Below are 17,321 nucleotides of genomic sequence, written 5' to 3' on the forward strand. Positions count from 1 at the left end.
TAAAATGTTGCCACTTAATTTGCTTTTTTAAAATACTAACATTGGATTTTAGGTTGCTCAAAATGTCGCGTGTTTGTTGAGTGAAGCAACACACGACAAACCACGTGCAAGTTGCCTGCGACACGCGACATGTAAACAAAGCACCTGGGAAAGTTGCAATTGCGTGCGTTTATTTAACTGATTGTGATGCAGTCGCTGAGGGTTTAACAGTAAAATGGAAGAAGTGACATCTAAAGAGCCCGAGGAAAAGAACGTAGCGGAAGAGGAAGCCGATGCGATCAAAGGGGATGCTTTAGAAACAAACAATGTAAAGGGTGTCGAGGAAAAATCGACTGTGGACAATTTGTCGTTTGTTATTGTATTCAACAAAAAAAAGATGAAAATATCTTGGAATGCTAACGATACTGTAGCAAATCTAAAATCTCATCTACACGACACAACTGGAGTACCGCCTGCTTTGCAGAAATTAATGTTCAAAGGTCTGTAATAATGTAGAATTTTATATGTGAATTACTTATGATAGCAATTGCACACTTATTCAAAAATATTGCATTTGTATAATATGGTGGAGTTAAAGTCGGTCCTAAACCTACACAAAAACTAGCAGTAATGTGGTTGTAATTACAGACTATTTTTTATGAGATCAAATTTAAGCTTTGTTGTAAGGTTTAAATGTGCAAGCTATTGCCCTTTACGGATAAAATTATCCATTAAAGACATTAAATTTGGTCATTTGAGGTGACTCAATTGTTACTTTGATCTTTACTGTGATTGTGAAAACCAAGCTTTTTTTTGCCTTGGTAACGGATCGATTGTTTCTGTAGGTTTATTAAAAGACGAACAAACACTAAAGGAGGTTGGATTAGTGAACGGGTCAAAGATGATGTTGGTTGGTTCCAAACTTACTGATGTCATTCAAGCCACCACTAAAGCCACTGACAAACCTTCATCATCTACAGAAGAAGAAAAACCAAAGAAAGAGCCATTGTCTAAACAGAAACCACACGCCAAAGTAAAGACAGACATTGTTTGTCAGTCTGCTCAGAAAGTGTCTGATAGGAAAATTCTTAGTGAGAAAAAAACACTTTCAAAACCACTGCACTAATTATTTATGTATTCTGTTTTTCTTTATACATCTATGTTGCAGCACTTTATGTACAAACTGCATTAAGATTGAACTGCATCACAAATACTTTCATGTTGGTATCTATAAGTTGTGGTCAGAAAACGAAAGTTCTTGTGTCACTAGTCAAGCATTTGAGAATGGTCATTGCCATTCAGTCATGCCGACCAAAGCAAAATACTTTTAAATATTGTCTAAATTAATCACACAGAATGGTTTAAATACACAAATAACCCAAATTTCTTTGCCATATTGTCACAGATAATCGATAGTGGTATTCCAGATGATGCAATGCCAGCATATAAAAATGGTCATGAAAACTTACCTGATATCCCTTTGTATGGAATGGTGAACAAATATGGACATAAGGTAACGTTTTACATTTATTTAATACATTAAAAATGGCCAATTCCTAGGCCAATTTTATGTGAGTGAACCATTATGTTGCATTGATGTATATATGTTTGTTTAGAAAAATGAATATAAAATAAAAAAATTTCTGAGAATACAGTTGCAATGGTAAAATGTTGTGTCTTTACAAAATAACAGATGGCTATGCAGCTTAAATGGTCCATAGAGGGCTGTTAAAATTAATTAGGCAATATTTGCTGTTGTTTTCACTGTGTCTGATAAATATGTCAAAAATAAAGTGTATGTATAGTAGGTATGAACATCTTCAGACACTTTTATATTGTTATTCACAAACTTTCACAGGTCCGTTTAACGTTCAAGCTCGAAAGTGACCAGGTTTGGATTGGAACAAAAGAGCGCACTGACAAAGTGAACATGACTTCTATCAAACAAGTTGTCTCCGAACCAATCCACGGCCATGAAGAGTACCACATGCTGGCACTACAGAAAGGTCCAACTGAGCAGAGCAGGTAATTGTTTGTTTGCATCGGTTGAAGCGCTCAGAAATATACCATTTTGAAAAGCTTCTTGTCTTGGTTCAAACCCTGGATAGTACATTTTTTTATTGAGAGAATAAAACCGTTCAGAAGCAAAAAGGCCTTATTTTAAGTTTTACATAATTCTACTAGAAATGCTGGGTTAAAGAATACGAATCCATTGTGAGAGCTTTCACCACTATACATGTTATTTTCTTCAAAATGTTTCTAAAATCTGATTTGCATTCTCATGTAAATCAACTTCAGAAATACTTAACATTAAATTTATTTTAAACATGATTAATTGCAATTGTGTTATATTCCACTTTATTTCTGCAGGTATTGGATTTACTGGGTGCCTGCACAGTATGTAAGGGCAGTAAAGGACCTGATCCTTGGCCAGTGGCAGCATTTTTAACACCCCTGCATCAGTGCAATCGCCCAATATTTTTATACAACCCGTTGTTTTTTTCCTGTCAAGTTCATTTGTTAAAATGAAACAAACTTACACATGACAGTTGTGTGTCTATGGATGATCTTAAGATTAGTACCTGACAGTTAAGAACACTAGCAAGGGTAGCGACTATTATACATGGAGCAAGAAGAACGACTTGCTGATTTCATTTTTTATGGATATTTGGACTTTGGAAGAATACAGCACTTTTTTGCGCGTAAAATTGGTCTTCAGGATGAAAATCGGATGAAATTATTACTTGCGTGACAAAAATGTCCATGCGTAGTCAGATGCAGAAACATTTTTTTGGCGATGACTAAGCAAAGCATATTTTTACTTGGAACATGTCTCGTATTCGTGGAAGGCGCATGAGCTTACGGGTGAGGTTCATTGAAGGACACCGCGTTTCTAAAGACCCGGAAATTTAAAACCAGGTTGTAAATCCGCATTGTGCACGCGGCTTATATTCGAATGTTACTAAACAAAGAAAAGAAAGCACGTTTTTTAATTTGTTTGGAAGTATAACGCGGCACGTACACAAACTCAATTTTCATGCAGTTACTTGGATGTCTTTTGCCTTTAATTATTTCTTTATTTCTGTGCTATTATAAACAAGAAAGTTTTTTTGGGGTATAATAGAATATGAAGCAAAATAAGATAACGTGAGCAGTAATCGAAATAATAAAGCAATTTTCAGTGCTGGGGAAATTTACGGGGATTTTTTTGGCGGGACGCAAATATATTTTTCGTAATTTCAACAATGGGGTTGTTGTTTCTAACATTTTTTTGTTTGATTTTGCATACCAAAGTATTTTGATAAGAGAAGGTTCGCAAAATACGATGGAAAATGCACACAAGGTAGGAATGTACTCAATTTTCCAATTTCAACTACTCGAGTAACTGGAACTAAAAACTATTTCTTTACTTAAATTCAGTTTAGTAACAAACTTTGCTGATCATTCCATAATTTAACTGTTTTATACAAACTATAAGTTTACTGTGATACTAACAGTGCATTGGTGTGGGTAATATGTGAATCCAAATGGTTACACTTCCAGCTTACATTAAATATTAATGCCAATGAAGATGTTCGGGAAATTACAACTACTTTGGCAATGGAGTACCTTAATTTGCTGATGTTTTTTCGTGGCCAAATACCATCACCAGTTCAAATGTTGAAAAGGCATGTAGAGGGTAAGACAGAGTATTGTAACCTCAAATCACTCAAGCTATAAAGTTTTTCTTCTTTGCAGGAGGGAAAATGCATGCAGTTAATGGCGAACTTGGAAGGTTGGTAAATATTTTTTCCAAGCGCATGTTATTGATAGAATTGCTGTTGTAAATATAATGAAATTTGCAAAGTAATAGCTTTATTATTAGCTTTAAATATTACCTATTTTTTTCACTGAATAGACCACATGATTTTTTTCAAGCACAATGATGATATTTATATCTAAAACACAATGAATTTTAGAAGCAAACAAAAGAAAAAATCTTCAAACGCTCAGAAATCTAAGCAATGTTTGCTGCAACTAAATAACATAAAAGAGCACATCCAAAAAGCCTTGGGATACTGTGATTTATTTGAAGCTGTGTTGGTAATGGGGGCCACTCCAGTGTCTGTGAAAGAAGTTTTTACCCTGAAAATCAACTCACCTATAGGTTTGTTTTGCTCAGTGATGTTTCTTGTGAATAAAGGACACTTTGGCTTCTTCCTTCAAACCTAAAACTATGTTGATGCTTTCTCATAACCAAACTGTTACAAGCAAAGTGCCTCAACCTCATAAAATTAGGTGAAAGTGGCTTATAAAGTACACTCTTGTTTGTGCAAAGGGTGTAAAAAAAATAATTTGCTTGATTTTAAAGGTTTTGTAAGTCATGTTGGGAGACCATTATCCAAAGGAAAGTTACAGCAATACTCAAGCAAACTTAACTCCTTCCTTTTTGAGGCTTCTTCAACATTTATTGGAGAATTGAGATGCACGAAAAACACGCTGCTCATAAAAGCTGACAGGAAGCTTGCATCTGAATCGTTTAAACCTTGGGAAAACTTCAAGTTAGTCATTCTTCTTCTTGCCGTGACGTACTCAAATATATTTGCAACAGTTATGGTAGCATAAACAATGCTTTCTTTTTTAAAAATGCAAAAAAAACTCGTGTTCTTTTTGCTATTTTTAGATACCTTGCAAAACGTCATGTCATGCACTTGGAAATTGACTTAAAACTGCCACCAAACGACGACTTTCAAGCGTTACTTCCTGCTACCAGAGGGCTGCATGTAAACTCGGCAAAATGCAATGTAAGCCTGTTTACTTCCCTGCTAAATAATTCGTCACCACCATATTTTGTTCTTGTAGAAACGACGTAGTTTAAGTGCTGTGGAAGCGGTGGAGTTGATTATGGAAGAAGACAACTCGAGCAAACCAGCAGAACCCAGAGAAGATAACTGGTCGAACTTAAACAGAGCACGCAGACATTCTTTACCCTCACCATTGCTGCACGACGACCGTAATGACGTCACGGGGTCAGATGACGTCATTTGGTTCAAACTGCCCATTTCCATCAGGGGATTTAAATTTTAGTTTTCTTTTCGATGAGATTTCTATGAAAAGTTATTTTGTACAATAAACATAAGATTGTGGGGATTAGGGTGAAATTTTATACAAGTGCGACACCACAAATATTGCAATGAAAAATATGAAAATATGAATTGCATGTGGACAATGGCAGTGCAAATTACATCCAAACAACAAGTCATAACGTATCACTAACAGGAATTGTTCATAGAAGTAAGGTTTGTTCACATTTAGCAAGCGTTAATCAATTGAACCCATCACTGGTTTTAGCTATTTACAATCACACAAAATACATTTGAAATAAACATCGGGGGGTGCAAACAATTGGATTTCTTGTGCAACTGACTACAAATAGTGTGGTTTGGTGCTGGTGATTTATTTTTTTGCATGAAGAGACTTCAATCTCTGGAATTCGCGCAGCCTGAGCGCATTACATCGAATAAACCCTTGAGCATCTTGGGGCTCGTAATCCCCAGCCACATCCATACTGAAATCGTAAACGGTTTATAAGTTTATTTCTACCACAATATCACAATACTTGACCTAAATATAAAACAGTCTTATAATAACTATTATAGTTTCACCTTCCATGTCTCTTAAATTTTACTGTTTTAAGGTTTTGTGCAGTGAGCCAAACTTGATCAACGTCCTAATATACCCAATGAAGGGCACATTGTAGTATTTTGGTAGTTAACACATTATACATGTTTTTTTAAAACATAACTAATAGTAGATCCGATAGCCTTCGCGTTTTCACATGGCTACCCATTGTCATATTTGGTAACCACTGCTTCAGCGAGTCTCCGCAGAATAGCTTATTTGAAAACCACGTTGCAGTCCTTCACTATTAGCGGAGTTTCGCGTTATTTTCTCCACTCACCTGACAAGTTCCTGGTTGTAAAGGGATTGATCGGATTCTCTACCAGTCACCATAATATTTCCTTTGTACAACTTCAGGTGAACTGTGCCAGTGACGCCCTCCTGGCTTTTAGCAATGCAACTTCTCGTGTATTCGCATTCTGGGCTGTACCACTTGCCTAAAACAATACGAATTAACTTTAGCCACGAAAAATGACCACCTACATACCTACCAACCATGCTGCACTTCCCAATTGTACAGAATCCGGCCGCGTTTTCGCATTAAGTTCGCACATACCTTTGCAAGGTATTTCGTATGTGACAACTAACCATTACACGACAAAATAATACTACGACCAATACAATTAACAGGCGTGGTTAATTCGACTTTGCCGTGTGCAGTTTCATGGTCGTTGGGTGGCGCTCAGGCGCTGTTTAAATCTTTGTTTGAACTACATTGTTGAGGAAAGGTCGTAACCGTTTGAGGCTCAATCTTATTAAAGTAGCTCTGCTCTATTTCTGTCGCTTACCCTCGTAAACCTGCACAGTGAATTGGGTGGAAAGATATTCCTTCAGACGTCTGACTTCCTTGTCCATGGTGAGAAGCTCAAGATCCTCGTGAGCTACGAGAAGTATGCTGCCACCTGGTGTTTCGTAGCAACCACGTGATTTCATGCCGATGAAACGGTTTTCTACGATGTCTATGCGTCCCACCCCGTGTTTCCCTCTGTGAAAAGGTTTGAAAAGGGTACAAGCAGGTTTCTGAGCATATGTAAGTCGTTTGACTGAAACCCGAACCAAACGAAAAGTGTGGACAAACCAAAGACGAAGTCCTTGAACCCCAAAACTCCACCGATTGTTAACGGTTGCAGGGAACTTAATCTTCGTGTCAAAATTGCCAACCGTGTCTTGCGCTTAAATACCAACTATCCCGGTCTTTCACGCATCGCGTGATAACTGAGTGCACGATTCCGGTGATCTCGTCACGCATCTGAATGCGTGTAATGCTTATTTGGGGTGAAGTGTGCTCTGTGCAACCATAATCTTGCAAAGTTAAACCGGCGCGATAAGTACAGCTAACTGGTTGCTGACGCTACCAGGCATAATATTTAGTTAATTTTAAAGCTCTTTTGGTGAAGTTTATTTAATTTTTGTCCTTATTGCATGACGACTGAAATGTCGAACTTGTAAATAAACCGGAAGAGCTTTAAAATTAACTAAATAAGGTCAACAATTCCAAAACTCCCTTAGTGCAATTAAAAATAAAAATAAAGCTTTAAATGTCAATCATTCACACATATGGTTGTTATGTGTCATACTGTTTTAAATTTTAGAACCACAATTAGGTTTTAAAGGACTCAATGGTATCCAATATCGTCATTTGTAATTTATCCGCTAAACCCTCATTTTCACGCCAACGACATTGCTTTGACAAAATCGTCACGATTAATTGCAGGGAAGTATACGTTGCGTTGTGACATCACAAGTTTTCATCTGTTGCCTGGCAACTGACATCCGTTTCGGGCCAAATGAAAACTGAATGTTATGATTTGACATAACACGGTAATTACAAAAACCGTGTCGATATGCGTACAAACGGGCACCATTTAAATCCAATGAAAACCGAGAATTTTAGCTCAAATTACAGGGAACGATGCAAGCAATTAAAGGCTCAAGGTGATTTACACATCTGTGCAAGGTTAACATTAATGAAAAGCAATCTGCTGTCTCGCTATTGTGCTGGTTTTCAATTGGAAAACCAGATTTTTTTTATTATACAGGACGCCCAAGGGACTTCGACGATGTGACGACAAATTGCGTCGGATATTACCAATATCATCATTAATCTATTGTAATTTCGATGGTCTACGCACCAACATGCAGAATAAATTAACGTAAGAGACTAAATACGTCTTTGGGCTATTAAAACAAAGTATTGGTTGGTTGGACGGGATATGTCGTTATTCTTTAAATAAAGGAAACCCTGCTACATTATTTTGAAGACTTTGCACAGATATTGGCTAATCCTGGCAGATTGGTTATTTCAATCTGGCCCGCCAAATTTTAACAGAAAATATTGAAAACTGTTCAATCTGCAATTAATTTCACTTTCAGTAAACCGTTTTGACTTTTCTGCATGTTAACTGGTTTATCACCAAAATTGTATCACTTGCGTCTATAACCTATTGTAACATTCCTATCAGTACAGGAAACACAAAAATCTTACGCCAGTTTGTTGAGATACAGGAAAAGATCCAACGCCCCAGAGACTTTCGACCCATCGTCCTTGTTGGTAACAGACATGGGAATTCCCCCTTGAAAATAGATGGAGATTCGCTCTGATTTATCCGGCGCCTTTTCCGGGTCGCACGTCATTTTGTACATGTCGCTTCGACTCTCGGTGTTCGGGTCTTCCAGCATTCCAGCCTCGTAACTGGAGAGATAGAATGTATTTTATTTATTTTAAACAAAACCACCAGCAGACAGATTGCATAGAAAAGGCTTTGGCGAGAACGTGAAAGCAGAAAATAATTGTTGGGTTAGCAAAGGCGAAGAGTCGCCAACAAGATTGCATGGAAAAATAGGCCGAAATCTAAAAAAGTGAATTTTTTAAATTATCTCGTTGAAGGTTGTTCCTTTAAAATCAAATTCAAACACACTTTATGTATTATCAACATTTTAATTTTATCTAAAATTTCCCCCACAACTCAACATGTTTTTAAAGGATTTTTTCCCACTTTCATACCTGATATGCATCAAATTGTCATCCATACTCCAAGGGTCCTTTTTTGTGGCACTAATAGGAATGTTGTTTGCCGCAGCATATTCCATCAAGTCCTTGCGACCTTGGAACCTTCGAAGAAACTCTTCATCCCTCCATGGCGCGATGATTTTTACACCATGGTATAGTGCATAGCACGCCAACTCAAATCTCACTTGGTCATTTCCCTTGAATAATGCATATGTTTAAAATTAAAAAGTACATATGACAATTAAAAAAATATTTGCAGAATTACAATATAAAATAACCTTGTGTCAAATGCATTTATTGTTAAGAATACATGTTTTGCTCAAAATAAGCATCTTCAGTTCTAAAATACGTTTTTTTTGAGATGCTTTTTTTGAGTGAAACATGCATTCTTAACAATAAATGCGGTTGACACAAGGTTATTTTATATTGTAATTCTGCAAATATTTTTTTAATTGTCATATGTACTTTTTAAAGTTTCCACCTGTGTCATGCACAACAAGTGGCGTTAGAAAAGGTCGATTTCGGAATGAAAATATTGAAATAGAAAATATATGACAATTAAACAATAACATTTGATAATTAAAAAATTCACAATAATTGTTTTTGCATGGTAAAAATTTAAATGCATGTATATTAATAATGCATGTGTGTATGTGGGAACAAGAACAAAACATTGCACTAATTTTATCATGTAGTTAAATTTTGAATATGCATGATAAACAAGTAAATAAAAAAAAAATGTTTTCAAAAAGCAAAAAAAATTTTAAATTATATTTCAATATATTTTTAAAACCAAAAATATTTGGTAGAATCTATAACCCTATTTTTTGCAATTGAAAACACACAATTAAAATTGTTAAATAAGCAATTTTTTAACAACATTTTTTGACAAACAAAACTAAACACAAAAACTTCAACAGATTTTAAATCGCCTGATGTACATATACCGCTAAAAAAGGCAAAAAATCACACCTTTCCAGTTGCCCCATGTGAAATGTATGTTGCAGATTCCAACTTTGCACGTGCCACCAAGTGTTTGGCAATGCAAGGTCTGGCGAGAGCTGTTCCCATTGGATATCTCCCTTCATATTTTGCGTTGGCTTGCAAGCCTGGCCAGATGAAGTCTTCAACAAACTCTTCTCTGCAGTCATGGACAAAAGCCTACAAAACATTTTAACTGCTGACTTTCATCACAAAAAAACATGTTTCGAATCACTTTGAAATTTCAAAACAACGGACATATTTTAATGGGTTTCCTCTATATGGCAATATATCTACACCATTATTGTACCTTTACAGCACCAAGCTTCAAGGCTTTTTGTCGTGCAGCTTCAAAATCTTCCTCTTGGCCAACATTGGCCTGTAAAAATATATACCAAGGACTAAAAAATTATTTTAACAGTTACACAACAGACAAACTACAATCCAAAATCATCACACAATCACTTTGGGAAAACAGTGTGTTCCTTTATTACTAGATGTCACTAGTGATGGGAGGTTACTAGATAATTGAGCTTAATGTATTACAATTTTATCAAGATTAAAAAGTGTGCGATTATCACAAATGTCAGCTTACCAAAAAGGTGATGACCTTATACCCTTTTTCTATCAACCAGACCAGAATGCACGAGGTGTCAAGACCACCACTATAAGCTAGAATAACTGTTTGACCCGTCATGCTTGTGGTTAATGTTATGGACTGTTGCAAATAGTAAAAAAAAGTGACAGATATATATATTAAACCAGCTGACACATCTTTATTTAAAAACAAATGACCACACAAATACAACAAAATTTTTGGTAACTTTTTGATACAACTTCCTTTGAAACAGACCTCCTCTCAAATTAAAGTTCCTTCAAAAAAAATTTAAAATAATAAATAAGTCTAAAAAGGAAATACATTTAGAGATAACAAATTAAACTTGGCTATTATAAAAAGATTCACAAAAATGTTAACTATCTCAGCAAGAAAAGTTGCCAGTAGCAAATAATTCAAAAACACCACATCTGTCAAGATCATGCCAATTTCACCACTGAACAATTAATTAACCACAACTAAGCAACAGAAGCTCAACATTAGCTTAGCTTAAACTTCAAACACAAGAGGCAATGTTTATTTAGCTTCTCAACAACTATCTGTCTCGCATCAACAATGGCCTCTTCAAAGACTCTCCAGATTAGAGCTACTCGAAACACACTTGGGAGGAAAAACAATGGTTAAATTTCCTCAAGTGTCAGTAATTACACTTGCGACATGTCTAAAAATGTTCTGCACTGTTACCGGTGATCTTATAAGAAAGCTAACATTTCAGCACCAGTTGCTAGAAATATCAGCGGCAGTTGCAGAACAATATGTTTACATTAGCGGATTTTTTAGTATTCATATTTATATTAATGTGGTTTACATATCTTTTTGAATCACTTATTAAGTATGTTGTGCAAAAGTGCATGGTTTTGAAAATAGGCCAATTTATAATACTTTTTGCAATTAATTAACTATTATTTATAAACAAGCCATGGAACTATGTTATTAGGTGATGTAAAAATTAGTTTAGGGTATTTTTAAATTATTTCTCGTGTCTTATAATATCAGCACACAACAATGGGCAATTCTTGCTTAGTGAAACAGAAGAAAGTCTGCAAAGAACCAACAAAACAGGCATCAAAGCCGAGCAAGCAGAAAAGAAACAGCATTCAGCCACTGACCAGCACAACCAACAAACCGGATTTTCAGGAGCCCACAAAAGCAAACGATGTAAAGACAAGAAGCAGTGGAATCAGTAAAAAAGATGAATCACCACAAATAAAAACTCCTTCAGTTGATGTGACCTCCAAAAAAATAACAACCAACGCAAAACCTATTAGAAAAAAAAGAGTACACAGAAGAAGCAGCAATCATAGGATTTTTTCCAATTGTTCATCATCATCGGCAACTGATGTGCAAACAAAGAATTGTTGGAAGGCAGTGAAAATGGGCCAAACAGAAGCACAAAATTGCACAGAAAACCTTCAAGCTTGGCAAAAGCACGAACTTCGGTACATGTTTTTCGATCAATTAATATCAATAGAGTTAGAATTTAGGTATTTTTAAAAATGCTACAATAAAAAATGAATATACATAGCTTAGGCACTAATACATTACAAGGGTTTAGAGTCAGATAAGCATGATTTTGAAAACAACTTCAAAGATTTTTGGCATCTCTGAATTCTGAAGCAAAGATGGTGAAGTGGGGAAACCCCACAAATTAAACATATTTTTAAAGCAAAAAAGCATATTTCAATCTCCTTTTTCCACGCGAACGTACATATTCCTGCGCGCGCTTCGTTCCATCCAATATTTTTTAATTTACTGGAACTGTTTTTTTGGCATATATTTTCGCAACCCTTACTTGCATGAACAATTCAAGAATCCTATTTGTATCCCAGCTATTATAATTTTTCGCGTACCTGAGTATCTAGTGGTGTTTTGTCAACATCACCCGTCAAAACAATTAGTTCTATTCACTACATCCGTTATGTGAATATATTTTGTTGAATGAATTAACCGATTGACTAATTGACTATTACTTGCATTTAATGCATTTCCACTACTAGGTTGCATGCTGAATACAACAAGGCGACTGAAAACGTGCGTAACTGCCTCCGCGCCGAGCAAAGGGCAAAAGCCGAGACTGAAACGTGGAGAGGAATTCTGGATCGACTCGCTCGTGAACATCGGGAAAAGCTTTTCCGGCACTCACACGTTTTACGCACGAAGCTCCGACGAGCCGAAAATCTGCTGTCTTTCTACGAAGGACGAGCAAACAGCGTGGAAGTAACAAACGCTAAATTAAAAGGTTGGTACAATAATATTTCGTCGAATTTTTTCTTGTAGATCTAGGCCACATGTGATACTAACAAGCGTTGAGCAAAATTGAGCAGCTCTATAACATTTTCACCAACGTGCATTTGAAGGAAACCCTATACATGATTTAAACAGGAAAGCCAAAGCTATTTTTGTACCTCATTCGTAAAACGAATGATGATGAACGCAATAAGCATTGTTGGTAGACGTTTCGAACACTTGCTGCGTTCATCATCAGTACATTTTAGCTTTTTGTATCTCATTCGTAAAGCGTACTGATGATGAACGCAGCAAGCGTTCGAAACGTCTACCAACAATGTTTAACACCATAATAGCTTTCCTGTTTAAAGTATTTAACTCAAAATTTTTTGTACCCTATACATAATTTTATACCTATTTTTGTTTCAGGTCTTATTAACAAAATAAAAACCGACACTAAAGTTTTGAAGGACGAAAGTGAAAAGAGAAGAGCAACCGCTAGAAACAATATGGAACACAAAGTTGGGAACTTGCTTCGCGAGCTAGAACGCTTGAAGATCAAGTTTACAAACGTTTCGCCTGGTTACAATGCTCCACGATCAAACTTCAACAATGCTACCACTAAAAGCTTAGTGAAATGCGCTCCAATAACTGATGGTTGGTTACCTAAAGCCAAACCACATCCATTTGTCACAGCCTATTCAAGACACTGCAATTTGAAGACTGTAGACGACGTGCAAGACCGCGGGTATAAGCTATTTGCTGCTTCACGCCACCCTAAGGTTTCAAACCAACCCAATAGTCGGAATGCACACGGAGAATTACCAGGCATTCCGCAGCAAGCCGTACATCTCGCAACGCGACTCTCTAGCGACGTCTCGCGGCTGTCCATTTCCCCGTATCCGTGCGGCGGAAGTGACGCATCGCGAAAAACCGCCGCCACGTCAACTTCCGAACTAATAAACCTCGACATCGATGAAACCGACGATTCCATGCCGAGCAGCAGATTCTCCGAGAGCGTTTCGCCTCGCCGCTCACACGGTCACGTGACGTCGGTTTCACCGAATTTCGTCACACTCGTGAACGACAGGAAGGATGTGACGTCATTGTATTTTACGCCTCGTCGGTTTCCATCCAATGGCAGGAAAAGCGAGAGCCACGTCAGAAGGTCTGAAACTTTTTATACACAATCTAATGAGTGGTTTTTCCTATACCTTATTTTAAATAGGCACGGTGGCTGTCATGCCAACACTACGTCGAAGTCACTGCCAGGGTCTGAAAAGAGACGAGTATCTCACCACTCGAGGTCGCAACCTGCTTCCAATAGAAGACGTCGAAGATGATGTTGTTGTGTGTCGGACGAAATGCACAGAAATAAAGAACGTATATGTGCAAAAAGAGTCATAATATTCATTCGGAGCTACAGGCAGGGTGTACACATTGTTTCAACCTGTAACGTCTCATTAAAAAACATGTTTCTCAAACCTAGCTTTGCTCGTTCTTGAACACAAAGACAACTTGTTCTATCTAAATGATTCTATGTCAGTAACAACATGCCCGCAATAAAAAATAAAAAAAACTTGCAGTTCTATTTAAGGGTATTAAAGATTATTTTATACTAGTATGGATTAATACACCTTGAATGTTGTTTTTCAAGAAACCGCTAACTGCTTGCGAATCGCAAGAAGATTTTCATCAAATCAGACAATAAACCAAATCATACACACAAGCACCTAATGATCACACGCAATTTTGCTTTTAACATTCTTTTAAAACACCCCATGCTGCAAAAATAAACACATTTTCCTGCAAAAACAGAACAGTCTAGTTTTTGTGTGCTGGGCAAATCACCGCAACTTGCCTTCGGTCAACATGTCGCGTAAGTCAAGCGTGACTTTGCGTCATTGGCGCGGTAAACTAATTGAACAATTTCTTCATGATTGTTTGGTAGGAGTTCAGGTCGTTGCCTACATGTTATCAATGCTCCATCTGACTGATGTGACTCCAGTACTAGTAAACCATAAAAAACGAACATTATTATAACAGCGGTCCGACTCCCAAAAAGTCGCAACAAAAAAGCAAAAAAGGACTAAAACAATACTCTGTTTTATACCAGGTTAATATATACATTCACTGGGCAATTATTGGTCGGGCAACCTTTCTTGCGGCACACAAAACGTCTCAACAAGTAACGTAACCTAATTCCTCAATTGTGCATTGAAATATCTGAAAATGTCTGCATATTGTAGTACGGTAGATTATATCGTATGTAATGTTGGGAAATGAGACGGCTTATAAAAGATTAAAGCGACAATGACAGACAAAGACGTTACAATTGGAGGTTTTGCGTTGTGGTGCTTATCTGTGTTGGAGGGTTGAGCTCGGCAATTACAAAGTAAAAGCGAAGTAAAATGACGAGAAAAATTTCCTACCTTCAGAAATAACTAACGCAGTCTAGCCAAAGCTCTTGGAATTACTTGTATCAAGTCATATCTACAATCTTCATGGGTGTTGTGCAATGAAGTATGAAATACCAAGTTTATTATACCATAATGTTTGCGGTTTCGCAAAAAAAAAACTGCAATGCAAAAATATTGTTTAGTATATCTTTGTGTCCAGGAAATATCCATGACTCAAATGGCCGAGTATTTTATCGTAACGCTCATCCGCAATTCAATCATCTGGCGGGAAATATTGAAACGGGAAATCACGAAAATAATAAATAACAGTTGCTTTTCGTGTTTTGATTACGTTTTATTGTTGTGGGGTTAAACAATGGCTATTGTCGATCAAATATTTAAGTCCGCGAATTTATGTTGCACTGATTTTATGGTTCCAAAAACCGACTAACATCCACTTAAAGTAAAAACAAACACAATGTAAAAGTTAATGTCAATTTTCCAGATACCTCTACTTTGCAAACATGTCTGTAGTTAAAAAGAAGAGGAAAGTGGATGACTGCCCAAATCGATTGTTTCTTTCTTATTTGAAAGCGTGGAGAGATGACGCTGGAGCAGCAGAAAGCAAGGCATATCACGTATACAACAAAGCATTTAAATCAATGCAAAAGTATCCACTGCCCCTACAAACTGGCAAGGAAGCGGTTATCATTGAAAACATTGGAGATAAAATTGGCTCCATGCTTGATTCCAAGCTAAACAAGGAGGCTAAGGAAAAAGGTTTAACACCAAGAGAGTATCTGGAAGCATCCAGGGATGTTCACAGCAGTTGGTGGGTGACACTGGAAGAATCTAATACCCAAGTTGTGAGAAAGCAAAAGCCAAAGAAAACATCCAGTGCAGTCGATAAACCTCGAAAAGGAAGAGAATACATTCCAGTCAAAAAATCAGGAGCGTATGCAATTATGGTGGCCTTGTACAAGGATTACACATCGACATGTAGCAGTGGCTTTATGAAAAAGGCAGAGTTGCAGAGAGCTGCCCAGCCCTTTTGCACTAAGTCATTCACTGTGTCAGAACCTGGGAGCCAGTATACTGCTTGGAGCAGCATGGCAACATTACTCACCAAAGAGCTGGTAAAAAAGTCTGGTAATCCTGCTAGGTTTGAGATCACAGACACTGGAATTGAGCTTGCAGCGAAACTTGAGTCTGCCGACAGTGTTTGCGACAAAAACCAGGACTCCACTAAGACTGTGCCAAAAATGTTTACAAATACAAAGAAACCTTGTGGAAATAATGTGCTCCAACTTTCCGATTCAGATGATGATTTAGAAACTAAAAAGACGGATGTCGTTGATTTGACTCTTAGTGATGAAGATGTAGGTGCGTCGTCGGAAAAAGAAAATAGTTGCAGATCTTTAACAAATCCTGCTACCTCCAGCTTCACATCAACATACACAAATCTAATAAACAAGCCATATACCAGCAATCAGCAGCAACCACTTGCATTTGCTGGCAAAGTAGAATTTACTTTAATGCCAGGACAATATCAAATATTGCTTTGTGTTGATTCAAGAGAAGTTAGTGGTGACAAGCGGAAAAAGGAAATGAGAAGGGAGTTGGACAAATTGGGATTTAGTTATGATGAAAAAGTGCTGCAGATTGGTGATTTTGTGTGGGTAGCAAGGGAAAAGACTAGATTCCAAGTAGGACCAGCAAAGGAGTTGGTTTTGGATTATGTCGTTGAACGAAAGTGCATGTCGGACTTGGCACAGTCGATACGAGATGGAAGGTTTCATGAACAAAAGATACGCCTTAAACAATGCGGCCTGAGTAACATAATTTACCTTGTAGAAGATTTAAAACAGATTCAGCACCAAAGTTTGCCCGAGAAAACTCTGCGACAGGCACTCCACAACACCAGAATAACAGACAAAATTTTTGTAAAATACTGCAACAACATTGCCAACACAGCTGAATATTTGAGAACTATGACACTGAAACTGCAAAACTTATACGAGGGAAAATCTCTTCGTGCCTGTGATGTAACCGGCAAAAGTGATGCAGTTGTGAAATGTGATCTAGTAACTTTTCAGGACTTTAATGATGGCAGTATGAAATGCAAAGGGCTAACTATCTCAGAAATGTTCAACAAATTGCTGATGCAAATTCATGGTATGTCATATGACAAAGCAAAAGCTATCACTGTACTCTATCCAACACCTAACATTCTGTATAAAGCTTATGATAGGTGTTCCTCTGCAAAGGACAAAGAAGAAATGCTTTCCAAAGTAAAAACTGGTCTTCTGCAGAGAAATTTGGGCATTAATTTGAGCCGAATAATTTTCCATGTGTTTGGTAATGGATAAAAATTTCCACAAATAAATACAGTTTTGTTGTTATGCTCTACCTGCTCATTCATGATGAACTCATTCCATGAGACACACTG

At 37.0% G+C, this 17,321-nt stretch overlaps 6 protein-coding genes across 8 annotated transcripts in view; 5 read left to right on the top strand and 1 right to left on the bottom strand.

Moving 5' to 3' along the window:
- Positions 1-17,321, top strand: part of LOC145913121 (bax inhibitor 1-like) — a 160,622-nt gene that overhangs the window by 84,757 nt on the left and 58,544 nt on the right. The window lies entirely within an intron of this gene.
- Positions 137-2,519, top strand: LOC145913943 (ubiquitin domain-containing protein UBFD1-like). The gene is made up of 5 exons (XM_083001715.1): positions 137-479; positions 825-1,012; positions 1,385-1,492; positions 1,838-2,004; positions 2,350-2,519. The coding sequence occupies exons 1-5, from the start codon at positions 215-217 to the stop codon at positions 2,426-2,428; spliced, it is 807 nt and encodes a 268-aa protein (XP_082857841.1). The 5' UTR covers positions 137-214; the 3' UTR covers positions 2,429-2,519.
- LOC145912979 (uncharacterized) lies at positions 3,229-5,053 on the top strand. 2 transcript variants are annotated; one of them, XM_083000462.1, is made up of 7 exons: positions 3,229-3,322; positions 3,523-3,658; positions 3,718-3,754; positions 3,939-4,126; positions 4,331-4,520; positions 4,643-4,763; positions 4,822-5,053. In XM_083000462.1, the coding sequence occupies exons 1-7, from the start codon at positions 3,305-3,307 to the stop codon at positions 5,044-5,046; spliced, it is 915 nt and encodes a 304-aa protein (XP_082856588.1). In that variant the 5' UTR covers positions 3,229-3,304; the 3' UTR covers positions 5,047-5,053. The 2 variants fall into 2 exon arrangements, with proteins under 2 accessions (XP_082856588.1, XP_082856589.1); XM_083000463.1 differs by having other exon boundaries at positions 3,942-4,126.
- LOC145912978 (argininosuccinate synthase-like) lies at positions 5,106-11,833 on the bottom strand. Its single transcript, XM_083000461.1, has 8 exons — positions 10,227-11,833; positions 9,942-10,010; positions 9,623-9,811; positions 8,645-8,847; positions 8,126-8,332; positions 6,429-6,625; positions 5,921-6,077; positions 5,106-5,527 (listed from the first exon to the last, which is right to left on the bottom strand). Exons 1-8 carry the CDS (start codon positions 10,326-10,328, stop codon positions 5,416-5,418), a joined length of 1,236 nt encoding a protein of 411 aa, XP_082856587.1. The 5' UTR covers positions 10,329-11,833; the 3' UTR covers positions 5,106-5,415.
- Positions 11,253-13,816, top strand: LOC145913771 (uncharacterized). The gene is made up of 3 exons (XM_083001530.1): positions 11,253-11,686; positions 12,245-12,486; positions 12,903-13,816. Exons 1-3 carry the CDS (start codon positions 11,253-11,255, stop codon positions 13,814-13,816), a joined length of 1,590 nt encoding a protein of 529 aa, XP_082857656.1.
- Positions 15,397-17,241, top strand: LOC145913773 (structure-specific endonuclease subunit MUS81-like). Its single transcript, XM_083001531.1, has one exon. The coding sequence runs from the start codon at positions 15,397-15,399 to the stop codon at positions 17,239-17,241; it is 1,845 nt and encodes a 614-aa protein (XP_082857657.1).

Source organism: Ascidia mentula, chromosome 9 (genome assembly GCF_947561715.1).
Source record: "Ascidia mentula chromosome 9, kaAscMent1.1, whole genome shotgun sequence".
In the NCBI taxonomy this organism is placed as follows: domain Eukaryota; kingdom Metazoa; phylum Chordata; class Ascidiacea; order Phlebobranchia; family Ascidiidae; genus Ascidia; species Ascidia mentula.